Below are 22967 nucleotides of genomic sequence, written 5' to 3'. Positions count from 1 at the left end.
TTGAATACAAACCTTAATTTTATTGAGATTTTTCTGTAAAGATACTTAAAGCGAGTAAATACTAAATAGTAACAACAGTAATTAAAAACGTGTCGTCTCATCCTTCTTGGCATCCTGTGGTGGTGTCCGTTTGCTGTCGATCACGTCTTTTCTGTTTAAGATGAACAATAATCTGCAAATAAAAGTTCAAATTAGCACATAATATATATGTAATTCAGATTCAAACATTTTGGGACACAGACAACAGACACCTGCAGCAAATAAACTAAATTAAATACATAAAAAATACAGATCAATTTCCCGGGAATATTGCGTTAAAAAAATACAAATATTGTTTTCGCTTGGCTGATGGTCCTTCGAGCCGGATCCGAAACAGTTACAGTTGGAATATATTTTGGATTACCATCTTTATAAAAGAAGGAATCTGTGTTCGCTGCGCTCATTATCAGTGTTTATTATGGTCTATTAGGTTTCAAGAAAATGATGAATTGTCTATAATCTAATAAATGACCACAAATAATTGAACCAGGCGGATGTGGACGAAAGTTTTTACACGTATTCGCCACGGACATACATGAAAATGCAACAATCGATTCTATACATACTTTAAACAAATGCGGAAGGACAACAATGGGCGCATATCAGTTAGATGACCTATTTATGTCAGTTCCGTAAACCGCAATCCAAAACCATTGTTTTTCATATTCACCACCCCATGCGTTGTTATTTATTTAATTATACTTACCTTTAAATATTTCTACGTACTTTTCATCAAATCAATATTATTAGGTATATCCTAAGTACGAAAATATGTCTGTCTGTCATATGCCGATTTTGATGTAACATACATACATACAACATATGGTCCCGTCTATATCCCTTGCAGGGTATGGCTTTGATGTAATTTTGTGTGAATATCCGAGATCAAGCAAAGGCAATGATTTTCTGAAAATGCCGAGCGGAAATTTTTGTTTAATGCAAAAGTTACACTAATGTAATTACTAGTAAATTTCCTATCTCTCGGATTTATGTAACTTTATAAATATTTTTGTTGCGTCTGCATTTAATCTACGTATTGCATATTAAATTACATTTTATTGTATTATTATACATACATATTATGTAATATTTGACCTAGGATCTTGTGCCGATCTAACACTGTAAAGTTACTCAGTTCTAGATAAATTGCAACTTTGTCCGTTCGTTTTATCATCAAAACCAATTAGTTAGTATCATACGAAGTACCTTTGTTATCAATAACCTCAAAGCGCGTGTAAGATTCATCTAAAAAAGGAATTTTATTCTGAAAAAAGGACAGTAAGTGGTTAAGTTGGTTACAGTAAGGGCTTTGCTTCATAAATTGCAAATAATCGAAAAGGTATTAATATACTTATATTTTTTTCATAAATTAATTATCAACAGTTATTATACAACTATTATGTGGAAATGGATTGCGACTTCGGAAATATTTCAACAACAATGTCTTCTGTTACCTCGGACATTGTAAAATCAGTCAATAAAAAGCCATATAAACTTAAAATTCTTCTCTAAAGAGATGGGCTAGTTCTGTCACTAGAACTCAGAATCGCAATAAGGTCATCCAGCGAAACGTAGCATTAGACTTTTGTCACGACTGCTCTGACTATCCCGTTAAGGATAAAGACATGAAAATGTGTGTTATAAAGTAAACTTCCTCTATTTTCTCTGTATGTATGCGCTAATCTCGGAAAGAAGCGGACGGATTTTGCCCCTTTCTTAAATGTTGGAAAGAGGGTTTTCTGAGGAAGGTCTATAATCCTACCTACCTACCCGGCTACCCGTCCGAAGCCGGGTGGGTTGTTAGTATTATAAAAAAAAAATAAAGAATTAAGTAACCAACGTGTTTTAATATCTCTGGTGTCTTTTGTGGTTTTTTTACGGCTGTTGACCTTTCCCATGTTGCTGGACTTTATTTTTAAATTCTCAAAAGCGGTCATGATGATGAACATTCTTGTCGAACCGGAATCGATTGCAATTATTTAGGATACCTGCATTCATTTGTTTTATTAATCCCAAAAAAATACTGGCGCTTCTTAGCCAGTACATACTTTGTATATTTTTTCTCGTTTTCATACATAATGGGTTCTATATTCGAAAAATGATCTTTGCATGTCTGGCATTTGGCTTGCGCGACCATTTTATTTTTCTAAGTTCACGAGGTTGCCTGGAAGCGATTGCATTATTTTATATTTTGTGAATCTACTTAAATGTTTTTCTTCTCTTCTTTCGCCCAATAGATGAAAATGTAATGAAAATTAAAAATTGTTTATTGACTGCAGATATTTTTACTCACTGTGTTTACCAATACCTATATGTAACTTATTTGAAAGGTGCAAGGCTTATAAGTTTTAGTAGGTACATACATACATACATACATAAACTCACGCCTCTTTCCCGGAGGGGTAGGCAGAGACTACCTCTTTCCACTTGCCACGATCCCTGCATACTTCCTTTGCTTTATCCACATTCATAACTCTCTTCATGCAAGCTCGGCGGTTTCGGGCACTTTTGACCTGACCCTTCACCAGGACGTCCTTAATTTGATCAAGATATGTTCGTCTAGGTCTTCCCACCCCGACCTTTCCCTTTTAGTAGGTACTTATGGTCTATTAATTTCACACAGTGAACGTATACAACTGAACGTGGCTTTCAGTATTTTCAAGACTGTTGGCTCTGTCTACCTCGCAAGGCATATAGACGTGATTATATGTTTGAATGTATAGGTAGATACTTTATTAAAAGTCCTTTCCGGACCAGAAAACGTAGAATAAACATACGTACACATACACACATAAGGAGGTAAAGAGCGTCTTGAAGTTAGTCTAGGCCACTTGAAAATTTCTCCCATAAATATACCTATATAGGTATATACCCTTGATTGTATTTGTAAGATGTAAGTATTATAATTTTTTTCCAGCAACATTCAACCATAACGCTTTCAATACTCAAGGTTCAAATTGCCAATGATTACGTGCTTGTAATTTTCTAAAAAAAAGGACTTAATTCCATCGTAGGGCTGAGTGAGTAATAATAACAATCTTAGCTACATTTTACAGAAATAGAAAATAAACAGTTCAAGGTCTAGCCATTAGAAATCGATCATTGCTCTGATGACAAAACAACCGTAAGGGCTTTCTGAACAAGGCCGCTTTTTGCATAGATGGCGAAATAAATACTTTTGCAACGTGGAAATATGCACTCGGCGCTTGATTCGTTTCTCGTTTGAAGATATTAGTCGCGTTCACGGCCATGTTTTTTTTTTAGTTTTGTTGTGTATGGCATATTATTTTGGAATATGATTATACTAGCTTTTACCGTCAGCAACGCCCGCGTAGATTAAGCGCAATCTACAAAATGTGACGAATTTATATTTAACGTAATTTAACTAAAAAGCGACGAAATACATGCATGACTAAAAAAAGAATCGAATTTAACGCCACCTTCAAAAAGCGACGAACATAGCGACACCTACAAAAATACAGGTTTCTTGCAAATCCCACGGGAACTAATAGTTTTTATCGGGATGTAAAAGTACCCTGTGCCCTCCTCCAGACTTAATTATATAGATACTTATGTAAGTCATATTTCAAGAAGATTAATTCAGTAGATATCCTGTGCATCGTCCAGGTAATAAACCAATAAATAAACTTTCTTTCGAATTTATTATATTAGTTGGGATATTGAGTAGTTATTATATATATTTTTATTTACTATGTTTTCCCAGTACTTACACTCACGGCTCTAACTAAAGCCGTCATGAGTTCTTACGTATATTTATATATATCAGAGATAGTGCCAGTTAATAATAGTCTCTCAAAGAATTCCATCATATGCCTTACAAATATCATGTCGTAATCGCTTACAGAGTAGGTTGACAGAGTAAATGGTCTTAAAAGCCTCAAAGGTTCTTATTACTTACATATTCAGCTGGATGACTTAATAATCTTTGATGATGAAGATGACTGTATAGATAGACACGGGTTAGCCGATAGAAAATGTTATGTTTAAAATGCTTCTTTTGATGACTTTTACAATCTGCGCGGGCAGACAAACAGCTGACTCACTTTGTTTTTATTTAATGTCACACACTATACATATTTTTCGTCGCTACTTACAGGATGCTAAATAATGTTAATTTTTACTTACACTAATATAACTATGGCAGGAACAGCCAAGGCCGCGCTGATCAGGTAGAAGGCGCCAGCGAAGGTGGACAGGGTGCTGAGGTAAACTTTGCTGTACACGGGAGAGTAGATCACGGGAACCAAGGCTTCCGATATGCTTATTAGAGAGCTTGTTTTACCTGAAACAATTTATTTTTTTATTAAACGTTTTAATTTTACTTACCCTTTGTTCGAAGGCCAAATTTAGTAATCTAAATTTTACCGATTGAAATGAAATTTGGTATAAGTACGCTTTGGATTCTGGTGACAATACAATAGGGATGACGACAAAGTATTAAAACAATATAAATTAGTTAATAACATAACACAATAAACTTATTAGGAACTATGATGTGATCATAGATATTTTGACAAAGTGAGTATGATAAGAATTATTTTATTTTGAAAATAATGTGTAGGTACCCGTGACTGTATCTATTTAAACATGCACAAAGTTTTTTTTAATTGTGTTTAAAATATATGCAGTAAAGACTTAGGATAAACCTTTTGCATAAGGATCCTATGCTCTCCGTAAGGATTTTTTTTTCAAAATTAGTCATAATATTTCTTTAAATAATTGTGAAATGTAAACTTATTTACATTAAGGAATTACTACGTAATATTTAGGGTTTGAAAATATAATAATATTTGGGCAATTGTTATCTAAGAAATTCAAAAACACCAGAACTAAATGCGTTTAATTTTTTATTGCCTAACTATATGATTAGTCTATAATGAGCCGCATGAAAAATCATGAATCATAATAATTCTTTCATGGTTTATTATGCAAAAATACATGCAAGGCAAATAAAACTTTCCACTAGTAAAAGTAGAAATTTTCCATTTAATGGTACCTATTTATAAAATTCAAAATTAAATGTAAGGTTATTTTAAGACGACGTGCTTAGACGGATATTAAAAAAATATCGGGTTATCTTCTATTCTTCTATTTACCTAAGTACCATTATATAAATTCAATTCGATGTTTTTTTTAACATAATTTTGGTTATTTTTTTTAACAATTATTAGATATCAAGTGAAATCAATATACCTAGTATTACAGAAACATTTTGAAAGGTTCATCGAAATATTGAACTTAGCAAGCAATAAAGATAAGAAACTACTTACCTACATATTGTTACATTTATGATATGTTGAAAATATATATACGCAATAGAACAAAGAAATACAAGTAAATTTGATGTTGGCTGTCAACGAAAACTAAATTTGAGACCTTTAAATTGTATGATGTGTATTTGCAAGTAAAGTCCCTAAGATAACGCAGATATTCAGAAAAAGTGAACAAAAGGAATAAATACCTTTTGAATATGAATGGAATATTTATAATAATAAACATAACGGTAAATCATACTAATGTTACTATATTAATACTAAATACGGAAGTTTTATTATGTTCGTTACTCTTTTACGCAAAATCTAATAAAAGGATTTAGAAGAAACTTAACAGCAATATACTTACTAAGCATAAACAACAGAATAATACATAGGCTACATTTTATTTCAGACAGAGAAACTGCGGGCGAACGATCATAACTTTTATAAATGTATGCCAGAAAAATCCCGCCATTCTGATGCACACAAGTTTTTTGTAAGAAATTAAACAAGAATTAAAGGAAAATAAGGATCAAGTATGTCGAAAACATACCACTAAACAGAATAGAATGCCTGACGTCGACATAGTGATGCCCTGATAACAAGATAGCAAAAATAAACAAACAGTAGTTAGTCAAACTGTCAGTTGTTGTTATCAGTGAACTTTTAGATGCGACGTGTTTCAGTTTTCAAGGTCCAAACATAAATATAGTATGCATAATGCCTATCCACATTTTTGCATGTATAAATTTGATAGATACCGACTGCATACCATTTCAGAGAAAGCTATAGGTATATCGGATTTAAAGCAGAATTTTACTTACCAATTTCATCATCGTTCACCAGCTTCGTAGCAATCGACCTCAAAGAGGTAGCTCCAGCAGAACTGAACATATCCAGTACAGGGCCCAAGAAGTATATAGTGCGGGAAGGAGCCAGGGCGTAGACCACGCTAGCAGCTATCCTGCTCAGGCACGCGACCACTCCGATAATGCTGTCTTCAATCTCCCAGCGCTTGCTGAACAAATATATTGTTACGAACGAACCTGGATACAACAAAATTCGGATAAATTCGCGAAATTGGAATGAAACTTATGTATTTTTAGACTTTGGCCAATGAACAGGTAGATTTAGACGATTAGGTAGATAGCAGATGATGAAATGATATTATGTTGGTACAAGTAAAATGTATATGCTCACCTTTCTGGTGAGAACTTTAAGTGTGCCTATTGATCATGGTACCTATGTACTTTTACATACTGAACTAGATGGATTTGTCCATATACGCCTTTAACGATATTTATGGAAAAGAGATGTAGACCTGGTCTTAAGCACCAGGAACCACATAAGTGCAGCTTTTCCAAAGAATAAATCTTTCAGCACATTGATGAGAGAAGAAATTATATGAGTGGCAACAAGCAACAAGTGCTTAAATATTTACGAAATGTGGGAATGAGATCAAAGAATCATAAATTACATAAATACACTGATAAAAAAATTTACATTAAATAAACTAGTTAAATATAAATATGAAAGAGAGAGGAAGTGATTGTTTACTCATTTCAAACACAAATTTGTGGCGTCAATTTTCAAATTCTGTAAAAAAGTTCAAGAGCTTAGACCTCTACCATTATGGTGAAGGACATTTTCTGGTGATTTTTGATTTGCTTCTTTTTTCTGTTTGTAAAACAAACAAGGCCGAAATACATATATGTATTTTGATTAAAATTTTCTAATTATGTCAAATATTTACAAAACCAATGAAGTCAATGGGCGTATGATGTCTTATTTTTTTTTACTTTGTAACTAATTTTTTTACTTATTTTATTTATAAACTTTAACCTTCGATAAAGAAATCTCACTCGGGGCTTTAAATTTCATGAGAAAAATATCGGTAAAATAATATTGATGAAGTAAATTTTTAAAGGTGGAATAATTTTTGAAATTAGTTTACCTGGTAGATAATAATATAATATTATAATATATACTGACTATAATATTTGATATCTTATTTATCACCAAGTCGGTAGTTTTACTATGTTTATAGGTATTATGTGCACACGTAATAACTACGTAAGTTCATAATAAACAAAAATTTTCCTACGATACTAATTAAAATTATAAAGTACTTTATTCTAAGATAATCTGCACTCTTTAAATTTGTATAACAATTACAAGTAATAAAATGATTACATTAATTGTACACAAGTTAAGCCATTTTATTGTTTTTATGTTACTCTGTATGTTTCCATCAAATAAATCTATAGTCGCGTACATTCACAATAGTTTTATTGGTACTAAATAAACATGACACTTGTTTTTGTAAATATCAAAAGTATTCTCTAAACTATCGCCATTATCTTTATTAGCTTCAGTGATTTCATTTTCATATGTCAACAAATAATTTCCGGTTTTTTTGACGATGCGGTGCGCTAATGCAGTATAATGACTAAGATCTTTTCAGACTAATAATAAAAGAATATCATAATGTAAATACGTATATGGAAACTTAGTTGGCAAGTCGTTGATTGAATATATTACAAAGTCACATTCAATTTTAACAAAATAAAGAAATAAAAATATATGTATTTATTTTGTCAAATCTTCTGAGATTTACTTGTCGGAATATAAACAATTAAAACAGATTGGAAATTAAATGGAATAGAAATAAAAACTCTCTTTGGTGTCCGTAATTTTGTAATATGACTGATAAAATTTGTAACAGTGCATCACAATTACCGTTGCATAGTTGCATCATCTACCTATTTCGGAAGTTTTTATCGCTAAATTTATTGCGGTAAAGTGATTACCGTGACAGTGCCAATGACTCCTTCACTCTTACGATAGATGAGCTTGGAGGGTACTGACTGTACAAGAAAATTATGGGAATCGCTTCGTGTGAAAACCTGATTTACCAAATCCAGGTGCGTGGTCAAAAGCACACCCTGGCTCCTGTTCAGAGATATCAGGATGTAACCGAGACTATCGCTATTAGGAAGAAGAATAATTAACTTTTTATGTAGGCAATGGTGACAAATACGTAAAATATTATTTTATGCAATCAGTCAACACAGTCCTATATACCTTTACTTAATTACGTCGTCTGTATTATGTAGGTATACTGTACAATAAAGATGCAATGAAATTGATTTCCAAAGTCATTATCAGTTTTTTTTTATTCATTATAATGAATTCCTTATGGCAACCCAAATGTAATGCAAATATGCTTGAGTAGGATGTTTCAGTTGACGGGAAAATATACTTATATTTTTATCAATAATTTTTTGATATGTAATTTTTTTAGGAATAACATATAATCTTAATGATAAGTTATTCATATTTTTGTTGCGACATCTTTTTCTCTCATCAATCTTCATTGCTAAAATAAGTTCGGACCTACCTACCTATTTGATTTTGCACAAAAAGTCCATAAATATTTTTATGTGCGTAAAATCATGCTCTGTTTATTTACTCAGAACTTACATGCGCTTACATGTACAAGTTCACAAATGCGTGTTAATTTATGACAAGACGTCGTGCGTGTTATTTCCAGTGAGTATGAAGCATGCAAGGAGATGATTTGTCTCTTAGGAAATAATTGATTACAGTTAGCTTTTTAATTTACTGAAATCAGATTTTATTCCGGAACGACATTTTTCTCTGAATATACCTCTACATCAAAAAAATATTATAATTAATAAAATCACCCATGTAAGCAAGCTACTTTGCAAATATGCAAGAATTCAAGGGTGTAACCAGAATTAGGTAAAGCGGAGACGGAGGCTCGTAGCCTACACAGGGAGGGAAGGTACAGAAAAAGTCATTCAATCACGCGATTCACAGGCCGAGCAAAATCCAAAACAATACCCAGAAAAAAGAAAAATAAAATCAACTTACCAACACTTCCAACGAGTACGGAGTATGTGAGGAATAGGCTGTAGTCCACCTCGGTGAATTTGAACTTGTACCGTGTAAACCAGTACGTCATCTGCGCCTCACCTTAATCCCAAATGAAACAGGTATTAGTGAATCGCCACCGGGCTGATCTGCAAACATTATGCGTAAAAGCCTCTACTTTCGCCGTGGACGCTTTGACCGGATATTTTTAATCATCATATAAAAAAAAGAGTTTGCATTTGATATATAGGTAGGTACATAGTCAAATCATAAAATATATGTTTAAGTTGACTTTGTTAGCCAATTTCATGCCTAATAAATAACTAACCAAATAAACAGTCGGCTCTCAGCAAACGTATTCTGCCTCTCTCTTTATCTTTTCCCTATCATAACATCTATACAGGGTGTCTGGTAAATCGCGTTCCATATTGAGTGGGACTACTCAGTATCTGCTTCTCGTTCCAAATTATACGAAAAAGTAGGGGGTTTAAATTTTACCTAATTATAAAGAAAAAAAAAAACAATGTGGGAAAATACGCGTGCGGCGAAAATTCAAACGATACCCGACAGCGCGGCTGTACCGACAGCCATCGCGCTGGATGCGGGCAGCGAGCGGTCTCGCTGGATGGGCGTAGCGTTGTGTATATTTTGTTGGTTTTATATTTTATAAAGTTAAGCGTGTTCATGATTTACTATGTCCTAAAAATATGTAATGCGATTTATTACACATCAATATTCCCTGTTGCATTTCTAGCTGTTTGCTTTACGGCTCGAGATTGCCTAAATATTCCTTTATATGTTTAAATTGTTTTATTTATTGCGCTAATTAATGTCATTATACCTATAAAATGGGTGATTTGTAATGTAATTTTAAAACATTACACGGTTTTAATTATCGCCGTACTAACTTTTGACTGTACTTACATAAAAACAAAAAACACTAGCAATTCTTTAAAAAAATATACGAGAGTACGAGTACTTAAGAAAATATATACTCAGATCGATTTCAAAGTTGACCTTAACTCTGTTCAGATATTGAAAATACCTAATACGAAATCATACAAGTTAAAGTTTGAAATAAACAATTGAAATATAACACTAATGAAAGGTAGTACCCGTCTAAGTGCTCCAAATTTTATAGAAAAAAAGAACTGTTCGTATTTTGAAATCAGTACCTATGTCTGTAGGTAAATACGTAATATCCTTTTGATGGTAGGTATTATTTTGAAAATTTATATATATATAAATAATTATAAATAAATGTGTATAATATATGTAATTATTTATTCCTTACATATTATAGTCTTAGCCAATAAACACAAGATTCAAAGGCCTCATTTTGCTGGTTTAGATTCATAAATAGTGACGGTTTTCTAGCTAAAAAAGATCCAAATCTTTTCGCCTTTTGAAATCTTCGCGAAAAAAGATTTTATTTGAAGGTTTGAAGAAAGATCCCGTTTCACATGTTATGCGTGAAAAACTTGTAATTATTTATTAAATCAATCAAAAGAAAAGTAAAACAAAATAGAAGATATAAATGTGAAGGTTAACTTAATCTTAATTTAAGGTAACTAGATTTATAGAAACTGAGTCGAGTTTATGAATAAAGTGAAACGAAAGTGTGTAAATGTAAACATTTAGTGAAATACAATTTCATTAAGTTTTATCGAACGTCGGATTAATTCACTATAAATTTAATGCTTACTTTTTATAAACTTTTGAATAAAGAATAATAATACTTTTTTAACTAACTAAATAATTAAAATGATGCAGATCTTGGCAAGTGTCTAACTCCAGGGGATCGATTCACAAACATTGATAGGAGATATGCCTTATCTTTCCTTTTTTTACCCTCAACCTCAAAGTTGGAGAGGGAGGGAAGTTAAAATATGTACATAAACTTCACACACGCTGTGTTTGGTCATATTGACAATATTCAAATATTTTCGCAAATTTTCTATTCGTAATGCTGACTGCTGTTGGACTTTTAATTAAATCACCATTAAAACTGTATGCAGGAAACTCGCAGATGTTATAACTTGAACCGTGACATGACCCAACTGCAAGCGTAACAGGGGGATGTCAGAGACAGAACTATTGTCATTGTTGATCTCGTTTTAAATATTTTTCAGACTGAGCTTGATTCATTTTTACATGTAACTTAAGGCCATTTACATGGAATGGACTTCCTCTGGCAATAGCCGCTACGTTTTGGCAGTAAAGTCAATCAAGGGAAGGGTTAACAAGTTTTAGATTCTTCTTGTCTTTTTAAATCTCGGTAACATCATTAAGACTACAGCTGAAGACGGCTGTTCAGTCTTTTCAAGAGGGTTGGTTTGATCTACCCGTAAGGAGTAAAGACGTGATTATAATATATGTAAATGGTACGTAGGTAGTTTGTATTAAAAATAGGTATGTCTGTTGCTCTTCTAAGTAGGAAAAGTTTAAGAAAAGCAATGTTTTATATGAAAATTACAAAGGGAAATCATTCATTTACAATAAACTTTGACAATAATATAAGTACAATTTCGCCGGTGCTTCTGAAAATTAAATTTGTTCCGCATCGTTTCATAGTCTTGTTTTTTTCCCGTACATATTTAATTTCGTTGAATAAAATAATCACTACGCTGATTTTTGCAGATAGTAACATACATAAGTACATTTAATCACGTCCATACAGATATCGCGGGCTAGACAGAACCAACAGTTTTGAAAAGACTGAAAGGCCGCGTTCAGCGGTATGGCTTAATGGCAGATAGTAACCCTAGTGAATAAATAAACTCATCATGATTTGCAACGTTATTTTCGGTTTGTAGTGTGCAATTTGATGCAAAATACTCGTTTCTACATTTGAGGAAAATGATTCAGGCGCATATTTGGTACCTGACGATAGAATAATGGCTGGTATAGTACCTACTAGGCATTGACCGAAAGGTGAGCGTTGACTTCGCAACATCATTTTTCTGTATCTGCTTTTTATTTGGTTAAGGTACGTAAATCGATGTGACCTTACTTAAATTATTTCAAAATAACAGCAGTTCGCCCCGCGCTACTTACGAGTATAGCATTTTTACTATTTACAAGAGGAACTTTTCATGCATAATATGGGCAAAATATGTCGTAGTATTGTAAACAATTGTCTTTATTTTCCTCCAAAATTATACTAACAGTAAAATTTTAAAAAGTAAGCAACTGCAAAATTTAATTTGAATGTCGTATTCCGTTGCGGACTCGCGGTGAACCTGTGCCTGAACTTGGGGTCAAGTCTGAAAAATGTGGCAATTGAAATAACTTATATCTGATATCTATGTACGGGGTTATTAGTATTTAACGCAAAACCTTCTAAAGGCGACTTGGGTACATCAAAAGGAACAACTTTTGTTCTTCAATTTCTTAGATATTATTTTCATACAAAAATAAATTAATTCTAATTTGGAATTTGAAATTTGGAGAAATACATCTAAACTCAATGAAATGTCAAGACATGGGCCGAAGCGTCGTCGGTGTTAACGTTGTCAAAGTACCTACATACGTACAGTAAGTAGTGCAATGAAACATATGTACGTTTGTTTTGAGTTACGATTCATATAAAAGGGCACTAAAACTATAAAAAATATGTGTTTGGTATTTATTATGTTTAGACAAAAAAAACTAAGAACAAAAAATTATAGTTTTTATACATGTAGGTACCTAAGTCCCCTTTTGAGAGTTAGTTACTAGTAAATATGTATAAAAGCTGACACTACTGACTGACATATTCAACACCGCCCAATCTGCTGGCTCTTGCATGAACATGCACTTGGACAGAATATTCTGAAATCCCGCAGGAACGGAAACTTGCGTGCGTTTCTAGACTTAATTCTTACAGCTTAGAGTAAAGATTAGTAAAACTCTAAAAGTTTGTCTATATATTATGTCAGTCGTATAGTTTTTTGCCATTAGACCACGTAATGTAAAACCCATTGTGACTATCCACAGAATATTGAAGTATTTTATTATAGACTTGACCCGCTTGGTGACAAGAGAGCAGAGTCACTCCATGGTGATTATCAACTTAAGTAAGCATTTATATTTCATAAACGTATTTAAATTTAAAATAAAACCAATAAACCATATATTTTTCAAAGAAGGCATGCAAAATTACCTCGTTATTTAAACATAAGCTTACCATCTTTTCAAAATTCTTTGTAAGTGCTAAAGTCTTTAAAACTGGATTTTAAGCTTATGGACTGATGAAAATAAAATGTAATAAATTTTACTTGTAATTTTATCTGCCTGCAGCGACGCCATAAAATAAACTCACTTCTTTGACCTGCTTGCTTAAAGTTATGGCTGTGCTCAAAGTGGTGAGATTCGTTCATTTATTGTTGAATGTCTTATTAAAGTTAATTATAAAAATATCTATATTATCTATATCTACATTTCTTCAGTCTAATTGACAGGCACGCACAGCCCAATGCAATAGGACTTGAAATTTGTCATGTAAGTTCCTTATATGGTCTAGGGGTTCCCGAAATTTCCGTGTAAACGACAATATAAACGCGGGTGGAACCACGGGCAACGCCTAGTTACAAATAAAATGTTTACTCTATTCATACTATTGATCTGCTTAAACTATTTGTTATAAAACGTGACAGAATGGAAAATCAAGTTACAAAATATCACTTCGATATGACACGTACAGACAAAGATACAGATGTCATAATTCTTAATTACTTTCCATGAGGTAGGTGGTTTGATTATCGATCAATCAATCAATTTTTCACTCCCTGTTGTCAGAACAATAATATAAAAACCTTGCGATATCGACTGTTTTATGATTGCTATGTACAGCCAAAACTATTTTCCGTTGGAAGTTTGAATTTGCCACGTTTTCGAGAGTACTAAGATAGAATTTCTTGAAATTTCCACGGCAATAGCGGAATATTAGTTTATTTTATGCAGGTGGATCTGCAGTCAAAATTTAGTTTTCTGATGTAAAAAACGTGGTTCTTTAATGTGGTGTACATCACGACCACTTAATGGGAGTAAGTGACAACAGTTATTTTTTTCTGAAGTAGGTACGATATTCGTGATAGGTGATAAAACCCTACATGTTTTATTCTAACTTAACTGTTTTATTTAAACTTAACAATAAATACCTATGCATTTCTATTTATTACGTAGGTGTTATGTTGATATTATGATAACAATAAAATGGTGTTTTCGATTCCATTACATTTTATTGTATAATCTGTAATACTCGTACGTACTTTGGTAAAATATAATTCTTGTCGATGGTTGGTACAATGTAAAGCATATGTAGGTACTTGGTTGATATTATGTAAATTGGTCCGACGATTATAATATCTTTGAACTTCGACAAATGTTAAATTTGTTCTTATTCAAGAATACAAAGACTAAATTAAACAACAAAGATGAACAAAATAATTATATAAAAGGCTTACCATAAATAAATATCTATCAATTTATTAACTAAAACTCCATAAGGATTTGCTTCTATGGAAAGACGATTGCAAAACCAGACACACATGTCATTGAGATCACAACGAAGCAATTAACCATTGTAGACTAATAGGAACCATCTTAAAGCCACTGTTTTCGTCGGACTACAGACCTACAAACATCATCGAATTGTAGCTCAATATGAATAAAGGGTATGCCTTAGATTCTTTAAACCAATTTAAGTAAGTAGCATCAATACAAAATGCGCACGGAACGTATCTATATTTTATCTCGGACGTTTAGAATAATGTTTCAACGATCCGAGGTAACCGAGCGACTAATAGTGTAATGCAAGACGAAATTTAATAAAATCAGTAATATTAAAATAATCGCGAAATCAGTATCTACGTACCTATGAGTGTAATAAACAATTTCTTAAGGTAATATGAAACGAAAATCTTCAAAGGATATAATAAAATTTATAAGAGACGAATCGGCAGATTTCAGTATCGAATGAAGGAATTTGAATTCCATCATAAAAGTGTCAATAAAAAATACTGGCGTGAGCACATATGGCGAGGTAAATTTTATGTTGATATTATTGCTATAAAAGTTTTTTTTTTGTAAGCAATCTGTCTGTTATGTAACTCAAAATATTAACCTTTTGATTTTTTACAAGTACAATTTTGATAATTTGTAGCAACGAAATTTTATCCTTTCGTGTATTTGTTTACGCTTTGCCACGATATCGTAGACGATGCGTGACATGTTATTAACCTATGTCCTTTTGACAAACAAAGCATTTATGTCGTTGATGAATATACAAAGCTATCATAATTAATTACATGATCATAAATTATATTTACCTAAGACCGGTCCAACGATGAACATGTACGCAAACATAATTAGGATTATCTGAAGACGCCTGCTGCCCTCTCGCTTTTTAAAACCAACATTCACTGTGGCCGCCAAGTCTTTTATTGAGAACACAGATAATACACTACTCTTTTCATCGTCTATTTTCTTCGCTCTTTTCTCTTTTAATCTCACAACTATGTAAACAAATCCGATCAAATAAAACGCGCAAGCTACTGTGAAAACACCATAGTAACCGAAACGCTTTGTCATAATTCCACTAAGAGCTAACCCTACAGGCCTGCTGAGGGTTAAAATAGCCGTGATGATCCCTAGCCGAAAAGTCCGTTCTGATTCGGTAGTAATGTCGGTGATATAACTGTACACGGCCATCGTCATGGCTACGCGTCCTCCTGCTATAGCTGGAAGTAATCCGTCAATGAGAGCAGTTTCAGTCAAGCCGATTTGGAAAAAAAAGATCGTCGCCAAAATAATGCCGATGACCGCTATCAATTTTCCAAGTATAGGGATAACCATGAACGCTTTTCTGTTTCCAGTGCGGTCGCTCCACGCGCCCACGAAAAGGGTCAAGATTCCAGGTAGGGCTGTCTGTAATGGAATACTCCAAGCCGTCATGCCGGCTACCATGGTTTGTACATTCTTCTCCTGCTCTGTGTAGTTGTGTGTGCGTCCCTGCATTATGTGTGTGCAGGTGTCTCTGTCGTATTGTAAATTTACTAGGCATGATTTCTCTAAGCACAAGTTCTGGACCGCCAATCCAGCGAGTAGACTTGGAAGTATGTAACATATTACGAACGGCTCAACCGTGATCTTGGATCTGAACGCCCAGGATGTTTTGATAAACTTTTTTATCCTTTTGCTCAGCTTGGTCTCGGCTTTCGCGAGTTCATTTGTATAGTTTTTATTGCACTTGCACGGTTCCACACTCACGATCTTTTCTCCGGGCACTTCGACCCGCAACGTCATTTTGATAACGGCTCTGCACTAAATTGTTCATTTGTTTTTAACGTTCCATATGCACAATGGTTTTCGTTAAGGTTTTTTTAATTTAATTTGTTTAAGTGTTAGTTTTAATATCACGATTGCATTGAATCGTTGCGGCGTGCGATCGGCTGCGCGTGCGCGGTTTGATTGTGCGATCGGAACGGCCGCCGCAAACGACTATGGCTCTAACACTGCGTATCAGTTGGAGGCTGTGGTACTTTAATTTGTAGTTTATCATTGTTATCACGTGGCCACATTGGGTATACGACAACATGTGCCCGACTTCAATTAAAATTTGATCATTTGAACCTTAATCGACATGTCTTCTCCATCAACGGACCTTGAGAAGGTCGGGTCATGATCGATATGTCGAAACCATTGATTGTTCGATTGACAGATGGAACAAGATACAAGGGAAACAAATATGTATCAAAATAAAGGCATTTCAATAATAAAACTTGATTGTAATTAAATTCATATAACTCACTTTTAATTTTAGCACAGCCTACAGTAGGACTAGAAGCATATACAAACCGAGCTGAAATTTATTATTTATAAGAATCTTCTATTTCATTCGAGCTAATTTATTAAATTAGCTCGAACTACATAACCATATTAGAAAATATCTAAATGTATTCAATGTGAAATATCCAGATAGGCAGAAGAGTTAAAATAATTACTAGTATTGAACAAAAACAGTATAAAATATAAATCTAAATTTTAATTAGGTACGCTTTATATACAAACATGTGGTTTCTTAGACAGAGCACTCTTCCGAGACGCTTTTTAAGATGTCAAATGAGAACTTCTCAGTATAAAGGTGGGTTAAAATTTTATAAGTAATAAAAACGACATTTATTATTGTGACATGCCTTTCACTTAATAGAGATAAAATAATAATGACGTATTGTCCTTTAGCCACGGTCAAAATTGGTCACATACTCCACTGAAAACTCAACACGTGTGGTTAATTTCCATTATGATTTTCCACTATAAATATATAAAAAAATATTATCCACAGATAATTAAGTTCTTACGTATAATTTTATGCGCCAACACATAATTATTATATTTATTTATTTATTTATTTAAACTTCATTGCACAAGATACAAATGTATAGCACAATTGGCGGACTTAATGCTAGAAGCATTATCTACCAGTCAACCATTGGGTCTTACAGAGAACTTCATGTGGGGTTAAACTAAATAAATATATTTATACCTACACAAAATATAAAATAAAATAATTATAATATACATACATAAAAAATACAATAGATAAACAATATACATACATAAAAACTACAATAGATAAACAATATACATAAATAAATAGGTGCAGCGATTACCGAAATGAGTGAAAAGGCGATATTAAATACCCTCGCGACTCAGGAAAAACCCGTTTACCCGCGATTTGAAACTAGAACGACTTGGGGATGTCCTGATGGACTCGGGAAGTGAATTCCAGAGCCTAACAGCTATAACGGCGAAAGAATTGGAGGCAATACCTGTACGGTGAAAAGGGATAGCAAGAGTTAACTTATTTGAAGAACGAAGGATTTTTTCGTGAGTAGAACTTAATAGTTGGAAGTCTTTTTTAAGATAGTCTGGGGCAAGCTGATTGTTGAGAATGGTATAGAGCTGACATAAAATGTGAAGATTTCTACGGTTACGGATGGGGAGCCAATTTAGCTGAGAACGGTATTCAGAAATATGATCGTACTTCCGAAGGCAGAATATAAACCTAATACAATTGTTTAGAAGACGTTCTAATTTGTTGAGATGCTCTTCAGTTAAATCCAGATAACACACATCAGCATAATCAATTATAGGCAGAAGAAGTGCTTGGGTAAGCATAATCTTCGTCTTTGTTGGAAGAAAATGTTTTAAGCGTTGCAGATAATGCAGAACACTGTAAACTTTTCGACTGGTTGCAACAACGTGTGAATCCCAATGTAAGTTGGTATCAATATGTAGGCCAAGGTTTTTAACCGTCGTACTAAATTCAATAATAGTTCCGTCAAAGATCAGCGGTGGCAAGGTGTTAATGTCAATATTATTAATCTGATAGAAACTGCCAACTACTATAGCCTGACACTTTTTAACATTAACAGAAATGCCAAATCGATTAGACCAGTCTAGAACTCTATTTAAGTTATGATTCAGCAAATCAATGGCCTGTTCCATGTTATCAATATTCGTCTGTACATAAAGCTGCAAGTCGTCAGCATAGAAATGATAGAAACAGTTAATATATAATGAAAGCAAGTTTATGAAAACTGAGAACAAAATAGGAGACAAAATACCGCCTTGTGGGACGCCAGCTTTCAATTCGCACCAGTCTGATTCATCCGTACCGTTACGAACCTGTTGCCGGCGTCCATGAAGATAACTGGAGAACCAAGAAATCACTGAAGAAGAGACGTTGCAACGGGAAAGGGTGGCTAAAAGGATATCAATGTCAACAGTATTAAATGCGTTACTAAAGTCTATTAATACTAATATTGTGACTTGTTTATGTTCCATGCCCGTTCTAATGTCTTCTGTAACTCGAAGAAGTGCAGTGGTGGTACTATGCGCCGGCCTAAAACCAGATTGATATTTGTTTAAAAGGTGGTTATCAAGTAGATGTTTTGATAACTGGTTAAAGGCAGATGCTTCTAGAACCTTCGATAAGAATGAAAGTATGGAGATAGGACGTACTTCATTCAAATGAGTTGGATCTGGGATTTTTGGGAGAGGGCGTACATAGGCCATAAGCCATGATAGAGGAAAGCGATTTTCTGAGAAACTGTTATTAATAATATGGGTGATGATAGGGAGGATATAAGAGAGGATTGGAATTAACATCACACGACTTATTTGATCTGGACCAACGGCATTAGAGGAGATGGAATGAATGATTTTGTATACGTCGTCTTCAGTGACAGCTGAGAATTCAAATGGCCTACCGTCGGGAGAAGGCAAAGCAAGAATGGAAGAGATCGAAGCTAATTTTGTATTTTCATCTAAAAGAGGAACTGAGGCAAAATGATTGTTAAGCTCATTCAAAGTGAAAGGGAATTTTGAACATGATTTCTGTACTTTACCTATACCCTGAGAATTAAGAAATTTCCACATATTAGCTGGAGAAACATTTTCTATGTTGTCGGAGAAATATTGGCGTTTTGCATTTCTACAAAATCTATTGCAGAGATTCCTTGCAGCCTTATATAAGCACCAATTTTCGTTAGTACGATCCCGTTTAAACTTTCTAAAAACACGATTTCGTTTTCTCATGGCGATACGTACCGCCTCCGTGATCCATGGTGCAGGAGGGCGCTTTATTTTGATGGCACGTACGGGAGCATGTTTATCGTACAGTGTTAATACTTCATTATTAAAACTAGCAATTTTTTCATCCACTGCATTAGCCGACAAAACCGGAGACCAATCTATCCTAGCTGCATCAGATGTAAGAGCATCATTATTTATTTTGGAAAGGCAACGGAGTTTCATTATGGTTGGTTTTGGTCTTGGAACTTTAATTTTATAGGAAACGTAAATAAGATCGTGATGAGAGAATTCAGGAGCGGGCGCTTGACCATGATTGGCAACAAGACCAGCTGAAGAGGTAATGATCAAGTCAAGCAAAGAGGGCTCCATTTCTTTTTATTGTGAAGAGAAAATCAAGTATTTTAAGAACTTTTTAACAACCAATCTCTGTTCTCTTCTATTCTGCTTAATACTCGTAAGCAGAATAAGATTTGAAATATTAATACATACATACATAAAATCACGTCTATATCCCTTGCGGGGTAGACAGAGCCAACAGTCTTGGAAAGACTGACAGGTTGCTAGCCCATCGCCTGAAAGAAGAAATCCAAGTTTATAAGCCTATCCCTTATTCGCCTTTTACGACATCCATAGGAGAGAGATGGAGTGGTCCTATTCTTTTTCTATTGGTGCCGGGAACCAAACGGCACATATAAATTATAAATTGAAATATTAATTGTAAATTAAATTGTGTGGTTACCGGCACTATATCACTTTCCTATTGATGTCGTAAAAGGCGGCTAAGGGAATAGGCACACATTTATCTAGTACAAGCTCTCATGCTCGTCTGGCAGCGAAGAAGAAACATAGTGTAAACTGCTTTTCTTCCCATGCAGATTGTAAAAGCCAGCCAAGGAAAGGGCTAATGATCTTGGGACTCTTTTTTGAGGCGCTGGGCTTGCAATCTATCACTTTTTAAATCTCAATCCCACCATTAAGCCATTCAACTAACCATGGCCATTCATTCTCGCCAAGACTGCTGACTTTATCTACCCCGTATGAGGTGAAGACGTTTTCGTACATATATTTTATATGAGATTAAATAATTATGATATCTTTGAAGCAAAAGCTAATAAATATCAACTTATGTTTATCCATAGAGAGATGCAGTTGCAAATTGTATGGCGAAATACCAAGCAGTACATTCCGTTGCATAATTTTGTTTTTAAACAAGACCGTGTGTGCTTAAGTCGTAGTACGCAAGGTTTTTAAAACTCTTCTATATCATGTCGATAACTTTAAATTACGACTTAAAACATACATACATATAATCACGTCTATATCCCTTGCGGGGTAGAGAAGCCAACAGTCTTTAAAATACTGATAGGCCACGTTCGGCTGTTTGGCTTACTGATACAATTGAGATTCATATACTTAAAATGACAGGTTCTCTTAAAGAGAATCCCAAGTTAATAAACCTATCCCTTAGTCGCCTTTTACGAAATCCGTAGGAAAGAGATGGAGAGGTCCTATTCTTTTTCTATTGGTGCCGCGAACCACACCACACTCAAATCCGACTAAAAAAAGGGAAAGTTCTACAGGATGTGTGGAAGTGGGCGTATGTTTGTTTCCTATTTAACGCATAAACTACCGAACGAAAATTGTAGAAGTACACCGGCAGAATATACCTTATTATTACGAAATTACCACGAGAACAAAGCCCCGGGATGCAGCTTACCACGTTACCCATAAAAATGTCCGTAGTGTAGCAGTGCAAAGGGCAAATACATCAGCAAGCGATACATCGCTGTTGACTTCTGTCCTAGTGGCGTCTTTTTTGAGAAGAATTCGGGGTCCACCTATGAATAACAGAGGGTAACAAACAAGTACACACGAGTTTGTGTGTAATTTAATCAGCGCCATCTAGTGATAACGCGAGAACACTATTACAATTCCATACAAATTCGAGTTTATTGCTCGACGGGTTTAATCGAGTGCATCTCGCACTTACCCTTCAGGAGTGGATTAAAGGTTGAAGAGTGACTACTGTCTCTGAGACCCTATTAACAGCAGAGATGATTCCACACACCAACCTTAAAGTTCAGATCGCGCATGTTTCCTCAATATCATATTATCTTGATGTAAGAGCAGCATAAAAGATACTAGAACAAAAAATAAAAAAAGATAAATTAAATAATATTAGAAAAAAAAAACAAAATGCATAGAAACCCAGTAAATGAAAGCAGTAAGGACATAAATATTAGTACCATACGAAAATCGATACCTTGTTCAAAGTAGTAGAATCAAGAAAAATGTATTAAAACGGTGAAACATTACACCATATATACCGCTCCAAAGAGAGAAGTAGCGTTTTCCACTTACTAGAATCAAACGTACAATACTTAGCTGCATAGCAATAATAAGTTAAAGAAATTAAATTTGAACTATTCTAGAATTGTATTTACACAATAACAGAGCACAAAATATAAACGAGTAATGACAAAATGGGTGAAAATTACTTTACTAAAAATAGACGGCGGAATGACAAAAGGATTACAGCACATAGCGCCGAACGTCGCGCCGGCTGGGGACGTTTCTTATTTTTCCATCTGTATAGCTATAATGTTCATCATCGTGGAATTAGTCCCCGTTGCGTACTCTCCATTTCGGAGAAAATCCTGAGAAACGGTAAACATGTATGATCCTGGATTGGGTAAGTCAGGGTTTTACAGCGACTCTCATCGTACCTCCACTATCTCGGACCAAACGCATTTTAGATCATAGTTATACATTCAATTGCCCAAAGGTGCAGTGCGGTTAATCACATCCCTTACTCTCTTTACTCTTTATGTATTTTGGTAAAAATGCCGTCTGTATCTTTTCTTCACTTCATTCATACTTTAATTTTTAATCGATGATCTTCTATGTCAACTGTGTTATAGTATTTTTTTAATGCAAAAAGAGTTTCGTCTTGAGTTTCATCAATGTTGACTGTACCTTTGTTAATAATATTAGATTATTATTATAAATCATTAATTCTGTAATAACAATCTCATATTATTACGATAATGGTGGGCAAGAATGTCGCAGTAATGACAATATATTTTACTAGAAGTCACTATAATTCGATTCGATTTATATAAACTAATTGTATTTAATGTGAACAACAATATTCTTTGAAATGCAAGCATTCTA

General features: G+C 34.0%; 1 protein-coding gene across 1 annotated transcript; it reads right to left on the bottom strand.

The window, feature by feature from the left end:
* On the bottom strand, positions 1 to 16697 carry LOC106132754 (proton-coupled folate transporter). Its single transcript, XM_013332277.2, has 5 exons — positions 15524 to 16697; positions 9213 to 9314; positions 6140 to 6361; positions 4186 to 4342; positions 1 to 172 (listed from the first exon to the last, which is right to left on the bottom strand). The coding sequence occupies exons 1-5, from the start codon at positions 16497 to 16499 to the stop codon at positions 82 to 84; spliced, it is 1548 nt and encodes a 515-aa protein (XP_013187731.2). The 5' UTR covers positions 16500 to 16697; the 3' UTR covers positions 1 to 81.
* Between the last annotated feature and the right edge of the window lie 6270 nt (positions 16698 to 22967).

This window comes from Amyelois transitella, chromosome 19 (assembly GCF_032362555.1).
Source record: "Amyelois transitella isolate CPQ chromosome 19, ilAmyTran1.1, whole genome shotgun sequence".
In the NCBI taxonomy this organism is placed as follows: Eukaryota; Metazoa; Arthropoda; class Insecta; order Lepidoptera; family Pyralidae; genus Amyelois; species Amyelois transitella.
The sequence above is the reverse complement of the archived record's forward strand: the minus strand, read 5'-3'. Positions and strand labels throughout refer to the sequence as shown.

Excerpts from the sequence above, each read along its gene's own strand:
- LOC106132754 (XM_013332277.2), bottom strand. The coding sequence starts at position 16,499 with ATGACGTTGCGGGTCGAAGTGCCCGGAGAAAAGATCGTGAGTGTGGAA. Across the intron at positions 9,315-15,523 it reads CATCGTTGGACCGGTCTTAG|GTGAGGCGCAGATGACGTAC; the intron begins GTAAATATAATT and ends TTTGGGATTAAG. Across the intron at positions 173-4,185 it reads CCTGCCATAGTTATATTAGT|ATTATTGTTCATCTTAAACA; the intron begins GTAAGTAAAAAT and ends TTTTATTTGCAG.